Source organism: Sycon ciliatum, chromosome 3 (genome assembly GCF_964019385.1).
Source record: "Sycon ciliatum chromosome 3, ocSycCili1.1, whole genome shotgun sequence".
NCBI classification, from domain to species: Eukaryota; Metazoa; Porifera; class Calcarea; order Leucosolenida; family Sycettidae; genus Sycon; species Sycon ciliatum.
In genome coordinates this window covers 21,982,247-21,991,770 of record NC_088645.1, presented here as the reverse complement: position 1 = coordinate 21,991,770, position 9,524 = coordinate 21,982,247, and the positions used below count along the sequence as shown (strand labels likewise).

At 48.6% G+C, this 9,524-nt stretch overlaps 1 protein-coding gene across 1 annotated transcript; it reads left to right on the top strand.

Moving 5' to 3' along the window:
* The first annotated feature begins 989 nt into the window (after positions 1-989).
* LOC135811738 (uncharacterized) lies at positions 990-7,340 on the top strand. Its single transcript, XM_065324977.1, has 2 exons — positions 990-2,358; positions 5,703-7,340. The coding sequence occupies exons 1-2, from the start codon at positions 1,069-1,071 to the stop codon at positions 6,597-6,599; spliced, it is 2,187 nt and encodes a 728-aa protein (XP_065181049.1). The 5' UTR covers positions 990-1,068; the 3' UTR covers positions 6,600-7,340.
* The last annotated feature ends 2,184 nt before the right edge of the window (positions 7,341-9,524 follow it).

The following is a 9,524-nucleotide window of genomic DNA, read 5'->3' as shown; positions in this document are numbered from 1 at the left end:
GTGGAGATCCGCTGAGCTTCCTCGTACTCGTGGAGTTATGAATTTGTGTCAGAAATTGCACTGAAATTGCAGTCGAGTGGACTTCTGTGCGTGTGTTGTGAGTGAATCGCAACGGCTCCCTTCCTTCAGCATCGTCAAAACGCACCATAGAGCATTATTACGCACTCGTTCCATGATTCATGATATTGCCTGGATTCTTTTAAAAACAATCAATGTGTGTTCCCTATCTATCTACATTGTACATGGTTGCAGGTCGTTATTTATAAATCTTGATAATTTCAACACTTTTCTACTCGTATACTGAGCACGCGGTGACTTTAGCCATTTAGGAAACGGAAAGCTCAGCCTCCAGGTTGGCCAGAAAGGTTCTCAGTGAATCTAACCGAAGTCTTGGTGAGTGTACAAAAGGTAAACCTATCATTGTACTTCATAACGGAATTGTGCACAAAAATGCGCACACACGCACGCGCGCGCGCACACACACACACACAAACACTGTACAAACACACACAAAAGTACAAGCACATGTGCACATACACACGCCTCTCCCCCCCCCCCCCCCCCCTCCCCCACACACACACACACTCAACTCCCCACCCCCTGTACCATGTGTACTGAGTCTGACAGACAGACACACAATCATGTTTATGCTTCCTTCGCCACCAGTTTCGGATATGGTGTCAACAACGAGTTGTAAAATATTGGTATTTTAGGACTCCCTGCTCTGAAGACGAGCACAGCGCCGTGGATCGAGCAGATCCGGCCGCGCCGGCCTAGCGTGCTTCACTTTCTGGCCGAGGCAAACAACGTTACGTCCGCGTGCGCGCATCCCGTGTCCTCTCCCGATCCCGGGCTTTTACGACTCCCTGGTCAAATCTATGCTTCAAGTAACAGCAATCTGGACCTGAGTTATAAATAATTATTATAATGCGCTGGAGCCGCAGCACGCATGCATCGTGTGGATTTCCAGAGCACAGTCCAAACAAAATCGGACTATGAGTATGAGTATGATGTAGTTCAAAATCACTTACCTCTAGACTATAGCAGTTCTGTTTCGAATCGTTCCCAATGGCCAGCTCTTCGGGCCAGAGGAGCCAGGTCTCCGCCGAGAACCTAGTCCCGTCCAAGTATTTGCTACGTGGCGTGGACCAGGCCGAGCATATCTTAGGACGAGGTGCGTACGGAGTGGTGTTTTCAGGGGATTGGCGTGGCACTCCTGTAGCGATAAAACGACACCACCCCATTCTTGTCCTCGATGAACATGGACAGTTCTCCACATTCTACCGACAGTTTCTGCAAGAGTTTCCGATGTTGAAGGAGTTGCCACATCCGAATATTGTTCAGGTGTTTGGCATGGTGGCAGCGACTGGACCTTACGACACACCTGGATTGGTCATGGAGTGTCTTTCGCAGACGTTGCGTAAACGTTGCAGCGTTCAGCCAGCGTTATCTCTGTTGGAAAAAGGCAGCATCGCTCTAGGTGTATCTTCTGCCTTGGATTATCTGCATAGTCGCAGTATCATCCACAGGGATCTGACGACCAACAACATTATGCTGTGTGAGGTGGTTGAAGCTGGGGAAGTGCAGCTGAAGGCAAAGATTACAGACGTTGGTGGAGCTGCAGAGCTGGATGACAGGACACAGGCGCAGATGATGACAATGAACCCTGGAGCCCAGACGTACATGGCACCAGAGACCCAGCGTGTATCCAATGAGCCTGGCCGGGCGCAGTACGGTACACCTGCCGATTGTTACTCGTTTGGTGTGTGCCTGCTGGCCATGTGTGTAGGCAAGGAGCCTCCCAACATTTTCGAACTGGCACGCGAGGGAAGAACGAGAGATCTCCGAGCTCTTGGCTCTGACCATCCGCTTCATGACATGATCAGCAGGTGTTTGAAAGTGGATCCTGCTCATCGTCCGAACGCGACCGACATTTGTGCCGGTATCGGAGCAGTGACTGAGATCCTACGCAGGCAGCAGCAGCCTGCAGCTAGCAGGTCCACAGCTGCAGATACGCAGGTGGACGTGAGTAAGCCGTCTCCCGACCAAGCCGAGATTGCACGTCTGCGTCAGGAGCTGCAGGAACAGCTGCGTAGTGCTGAACACCAGCGGGACACGGCTCAGCAAGCTATTCAGGATCGGACGGCCCTGCTTGCGGAAAGGGACGAACTGCTGAGGGAGCGAGATGCAGCAGCTCTACAGCTCAGCGCTAGTGCCGAATCAGCAGACGTGCACAGGGCGAGAGAATCGCTGATGCATATTGCATCCCTGGAAGGAGAGGCTGGCTTGCTGGCTCGTTATTCACTTCTTCTTGGTCCACCGCCGTTGCCAACAGATGGAACCCGGCCAAAAGCCACGGTAAGTTTTTTTATGTAAAACGTGTCTTTAGGTCCTTCTGTACATGGCTAGTAAAATGGCTAGCCAACCATTATCAAATAATATGCTTGTAGCCTTCTAGGACCTCAATCACATGGTGTTGGTCTGAGGAAAGTGCGTCCTCCATTCAAACCTTATTTCAGATCACAGTAAAATTATCTAACCGCCATACTGGCGGAAGCAACTTTGATTGGCCCAGCCATAGTCCATAGTCCTTTACAGTTCCCATACTATGATATGGTGGATACACGTGTCCTTCTTGGCAGTAAACATTGGTTTGGGTGACCAAGCAGTTGGTTCGTGCTGGTAGGGTTTCGCCGTTGACGAATGAACACAAGGAGAGATGGGAAGCGAGGGTTTGGGGGAGATATCATGGCACGAAAGTTGCGGATGTAGCAGTGATGGCAGGATCTGGAAAGGTATTTTACGTAGTTGCGTTGGTGTTTGTATTTGTTGAGATTTGTTGGGGATGGGTATTTCCGGTAAATGCTGTAGAGATCACTGTTGACTTTAATAGCTGTTTTCGGTGATGCAGTCATCCAGGCCAGGCGCGTACGCAGTGGGGAGGGGGTCCCGTTGCCCAGAACCCCCCAAATGTTCCAAACGAGAAACGTTTTTGGGCATTTTTGGTAGGGCGTGCGATCGATCTATCTACCAACTTAGCAAGAATGCAAAACTTCACCTGATCGTAGCTAAATAAAGTTTTGCTGAAATCCAATGTTCCAAACATCCAAGTCGAATAGAAAACTCTCAGCTGTCTGTAGAGACAATTGGCGTAGCGCTGCGAGTAATGTTTCTTGACATAAATCATTCGTAATAATTGAGCCGGGATCTCGGCAATTTCAAAAGCTCACAGTGCGACTTGAGTATCGAGAATTTGAGACTTTTCGTCATGCTGACTTGCAGGCAGACACAGTGGGAACCCGGAACTCATCAAAATGGCCACCATATCGGATATTTGGTGTGCTACATAATAATAATAATAATAATAGTGACTAGTAGTGTCTGCTCCAGAGCCGGGTCAGCAACCCGGCGGGTACTTGGACTTGTTTGGAAAACGAACACCCGGTCGCCTGTGACACAGTTGGGAATACAATAAATTATATCAAGGAGCCCTACAATAATTACAACTCCCTGATGTACATACAGTAGCCGCACTTGAACAGACGGCAGGCACAGTGACTTGGTCAAAGACCATGATTGAGATAAGAGAGATACCTGGTTCAAGTCCTGCCGGGGAGATTTTTTCAGCCGTGCTGCTACCCACAGTCAACTGGGAACTTGTGGCCAGGCACAAGGGGTACATTGATGGAGCTAATGGGGTCGTTCTCGGCACTTGTGCCAGTGGTTGTGAGACTTATCCACTCACCCCCACCGTTAGGCGCTGCATCTGCGGCTAGGGTTTACCGGGTGTTAGCGGCCGTCGTCAGTTCCCTTTGGGAACGGACACGATAATTTCTGTTTTTTACTTGCTCAAATTTGCAGAGGTTTCACTTGTGATAGTCCCAAGAGTACACAGCAAAAAACGAAACTCTGCGATCTAGAAAAATGAAATCACTGGAGCAGGACGCGTTTGCAATTTGGGCCTTTGGAGCATTTTTCCCACCGTCGCTAGCTGCACTCTAGCACTGGATATACATGTACAATGTCCTTGCATTCATGGTTGACTTCATTTTCTTCCTCTCCCGGATACAGTACCTTTCTACTTCCAGGAAGCCCAATGTTATGATTGAGTGAGTAGAACCAAGGAACACGAAAAATGCATAATTTTGAAAATTTCCTAGGGCTCTGTTGAAAGGGTTAAAAGTTAAAACTCATTGTTTGTGATTCGGTTGGATCCCCTCTAGAGGTGACCCTGCGTACGCGCCTGCCAGGGGCAGGGTTTGTGACGTGGTGTCGGACGAGGAGGTGAGGATCTTCCAGTATTTGTCCAAGGCACCTTCAACGATGTCAGTAAATGCGGAGACAGCCGGGGTCGATGCAGTGGGAGGCAAGGACCTGAGACCAGGGCACATCTGCGAGAAAACATTCATGGCATTCCACATGTTATCTGTGGCAGTCCAGACATTGTATCTATAATGTAGATGGTGGGCTACGAAGGGGGGGGGGGGGGGGTGCTGTGGGGGAAGACTTTGATTAGGAGAGCTCAGCCAGCAGGACGGCATGGTCTGATGCGCCAAGAGGAGGCAGATGTTGAATGTGGTTGAGTTGGTTAGGGATGTTGCTCGCGAAAAGGTCTAGACAGCTGGCAAGTCCAGACGAGCGGAGGTGTGTGGGAAAGGTCACTGATTGGGTCAAATTATAGCACAGAAGAGGTTTTAAGACCAGCCGTAATACCTACAGTTGAAGTCGACTGATATCACAAGGGCCTCTGGCTTCCTTTCAGTTGAATGCAGGGCTATTTGGAAGCGGTCGAGAAAAGTCGAGAAGTCATACGGCGATGGGGAAGGAGCACGGTCGATACAGGCTACTGTTACAGGGGCGTAGCACCCGCTACGACGGGTACGACCATGGCCGTACCACTTTACGAAAAGTGTGGTCCGTCCGAAACGTGCAAAACCGTAATAAAAAAATCAGGATCCATCGATTCATACATGCGCGCATCAGACTTTGACCTTTTTCTAGACTCGTACGAGTCCTCGTAGATCTGCCATGCATCTGCAGTCGTACTGAGTACTGTACTCGACTCGACTGCACACTGCGCCAGAAGTGTGCCAGAAGTTCCCAGAACGCAGGATTTTCTATCTTTTTTACAAATTTTCCCGGCGGACGTCCCCCGACCCCCTCCAACACGGCCTTCGGCCGCACCGACCTTCGGTCGTACCACTTCTGAAACCCCTACTACGCCCCTGCTGTTAGGTAGTTTTATTTGTAATAGCTAGCGCAACATGCATGCTGCAATGACATCCACAGCATGTGTTACTGTAAAGTTTACACCCCAGCTAGCTAACCAAGGATCTCTCTCCTCTAATAATGTTTATAATTATTTCAGTTTTCAGTTAAAATAGAAAGAACGCATGTGAACGAACATGGCTTAGTATCGGAGTTCAGTTTTCAGTTAGCTTGAATGTGTGGTAGCAACTTTGGCAATAATTATGAGAAGATTGGTTGTTCTCAGTGCTCGGCATCGCCTTTTTCCAGCCAAGCTGACTTGTCATGTTCAGTCCCCTGGTTCTTATTGTTACCTGGTGTTCACGGCGTATTTGCGTGGAGCTCAGATTCACAACATAGAACTGTCTTTTTCCATCCTGTTCACATCATGATTCACATCATGAACATGAGGATAGTGAGTGTTGGTTTGTGTTCTTATTTTTCCTGTGTTTCAGTGGAAGACTGTCGGGAAATTTCCAATTCCAGAAGGTGAGCAGGCACTGGTGTATTGCGCTGCATGTGTTGATGGGAAGGTCAGTGTTGTTCTGATGGCTTTAAGCAACAACTACGCGTGTAGGATTGTCGGTGCTGCTGCAAACAACCTTGCGGAAACCGCCTGGGTCGATATATACCCGCCGGAAAATGTCCGTGGCGATCCCGGCGAATCGATTGTGTACTCCGTTTTGCCGCATAGTGGTAGCCTGTACTGCCTGGCATTCCACTCGGTCAGGCCAGCCATTCTTTACAAGTGCTTGCAAAATGATCAGTGGCGGGAAGTGGCACGACTACCGGAGTTTCGCACTAGATTTGGTTTGACTTTCTTTGACACCCAATTCATAGTCGTTGGAGGCTCTACTTCTACGGACACCAGCGTCTTTGTTCCTGGTCAATCGGATGTCATTTCCTTCGATCTGACTGAGGGGAACACAGAGTGGGTTGCTTGGCCGAACCTACCTGCATCTGCCGGCATGCTGCTTTCCCCGCGAGCTATCGTGTATGATGGCTACCTGCATGTGTTTACAGGTGCTCTTGACCAGCCAGCTGCTACACACGTAGTCTTCTCAACGCCGGTTACACAGCCTGTGAGATCACGTACCTGGTCTAGCACTGTACTGCCCCATCCACCGCTCAGGGAGTTACTTTCACGGCTTTTAAACGGTTGTTTGATTTGCTTTAAAGACGAAGTTGGCATTGGTCCAAGTCAGGGAGAAACGATCTTCATGCTGTCACCAGTTTCTCGCCGGTGGGTTCCACTCCCGAACACCGACCTCTTGAACGGCCATCCTTGTAATGTTGATGGCCGTTTGGTAGTCTTTACGCCAAGTAAAATCAAGCAGCTCTGCTGGGAGTAAGTACCCGCAAGTAAACCAAGAGGGTTGTTGGAGTCTTTGTTTCGACGGTAACGGAGGTTCCAATCTGCATTTATGTCTTTCTTTGCAACACTACGACTCTCTCCACCAAAAGTAAACGCTTAGATTTTTCCTTAAAAAGAGATCACTGCAGGTATGCTCTCTGCTTTTCAGAATTGTATAGTTTGGCACTCCTAGTTTAGAACTGTGTGCTTCTCCCAGCCAACTTGAGTTGATTCGTGGTGGACTTTTTGTATACTAAATCGGACTCTATGTCTTGAGTATTGCGTACCGGAAGATCTCATAAGTACCCAAATTCACTGGCTATCCCGCAGTCGCTTTCTCTTCACATTGATCTGTATTCATTTTGTATCGACTGAAGCATCATAGTCGAACGCTTCTCTTTTCCTGCACAAGCCCCCCCCCTCCCAATCAATGTTCGCTTTTTCTTGATTCCATGCCCAGAGTTCCATTTTGCGGCAATATTTGCCGCCTGTGATTTTTAAGCGGCCGAGTGCTTTAGGTAGTTATAATGACCCCGTAGTACCGTCGGGTCTATGGAGCCCCACTTGTTGCTTATTAGACTACACAAATGACTGTTTATTGTGCATAGTGACCCCTCGAACTGCTCGCAATAGCATTACGTGTACGTGACATAGCACACACATTCAGTTTCTCTAGTATAACAACTTCACTTTTTTCTTGGATATTATATTTTCTTATAATTATATTCATATACATGTATGGACTGATCTACATGTATTTGCCCCGCAGGATTGCAGGATTGCATGGCTACTTTGATCGTGATGGTGTCATGCTTTTCCAATCAGTGGATCTTAAACTTAAACTTGCATGAGTACAGGACATGTAATATCTTGCTTGGGCATAATTTTGGTTCTTGTCACCTGTTCTGCACAATCTGGAAAAGCTCTCCCCTTGTAGAGCGGAACAAGCTCAAGCTGGCTACTGCGTCTGTAGATTCGCACATATCCAGCGCTACGGCCCGCGAAATTATCACGGAGCTGGATATATGAGCAAAGTTATATTCCCGCCTCCCTGACTGAGTCTCGAATATGCATGCGGAACAGTATTACAGTAGCACCACAGAACCAAATGAGATTCGGTTAGTATTAATTTAAAGGGGAAGTTAAGGCAAAAATCAAAATTTCACCAGTTGTAGTCTTCGGGGTGCTGAGTCGAATGGTCGTGGTCCGAGGAAGCTGAGACGCTCCCTTCCTACTTGAATCCCAATCGAACTCGCGCACTTCCACCGAAACTGGGTGACTGCGCCCTACTAGATGGGGATTTGTATGCAAAATGTCACTAAAAGCGCCATTTCGTTCTTATAAAAGCACGGATGACCGCGATTGGCCCATATGTTGTAGTCTTTTGGACGCTGAGTCGACTGGTTTTGGTCCGAAAGGGCTGCGATGCAGCGTTCCTCCTGTATTCCCAATCGAACATGGTTGAAGAAGTGGTCACGTGCTCCTGCGTACGCCAGTCACCTGGTCACCGTGCCTGCAGGGTACAACTTACTAGCCTGTTTGACCTTTTTTGGGTGCAGTCCTGTCACTCGAGTTGAACTCGAGTTGAACCTTGGTGTGAAAGTTGTCGCCTGCTGGCGTGGTGACCAGGTGATTTGGGCACCCAGGAGCACGTGACCGCTTCTTCAACCATGTTCGATTGGGAATAAAGGAGGAACGCTGCATCGCAGCCTTTTCGGACCAAAACCAGTCGACTCAGCGTCCAAAAGACTACAACATATGGGCCAATCGCGGTCATCCGTGCTTTTATAAGAACGAAATGGCGCTTTTAGTGACATTTTGCATACAAATCCCCATCTAGTAGGGCGCAGTCACCCAGTTTCGGTGGAAGTGCGCGAGTTCGATTGGGATTCAAGTAGGAAGGGAGCGTCTCAGCTTTCTCGGACCAAGACCATTCGACTCAGCACCCCGAAGACTACAACTGGTGAAATTTTAATTTTTGCCTTAACTTCCCCTTTAAAGGGAGAATTGTCCGTTGGTCTTTGCAACCCTTAGTGGTATAGTACATTGTATATGGTGTTGTGAAGTTCAGTGGAGCTCTTGTAGTTTATGATTTGACTACTGCGGAGTAGGAGCATGCAGCCTCTTCAGCAAAAATCAGAAGCCCCGCATTGAATGAGCGTGGATGATGGCCCTCCCTATCCGCCTAGTACTACCGCCTGTATAAGGGTATTCAGTCTAAGTGGATGTGAAGAGACTAGTGGAATGGGGCTTGGACTAAACCAGTACAGGTACAACATCATTCGTGACCACAGTCAGTCGCACGTTGCATGGAACATACTAGTGTTCTAACTTATTGTGGCATCTGTAGTAGTAGTCACTGTGCTGGCAGATGGATTGAGGAAACGGTTTTGGACACTACAGCATTCCTGATGGCCCTTGGCGGACAGAGTGGGCAGATACAATGTAAATCGGCAGAAATCCGTATTTTTTGTGGTGTATTCTATGCGTGTACGAGGCAAGGACAGAAGAACAGTCCTTGCTCTGTTTTCTGTTCCTCTTCTCCTGCCTTATACATCTTTCCATGCATCAAATACACCAGAAAAAGTACCGAATATATGTTTAAAAAAGAAGAGTAAATTATCGTGTCCGTTCCCGAAGGGAACTCACGACGGCCGCTAACACCCGGTAAACCCTTGCGGCAGATGCAGCGCCTAACGGTGGGGGTGAGTGGATGCATGTGAGTCTCACAACCACTGGCACAAGTACCGAGAACGACCCCATAAGCCGCATCCATGTACCCCTTGTGCCTGGCCACTAGTTCCCAGTTGACTGTGGGTAGCAGCACAGCTGGAAAAACCGCTCCCAGGCAGGTCTTGAACCAGGTACCGTATCTCAATCATGGTCTTTGACCAACCCACTGTGCCTGCCTGCATGTACTGCA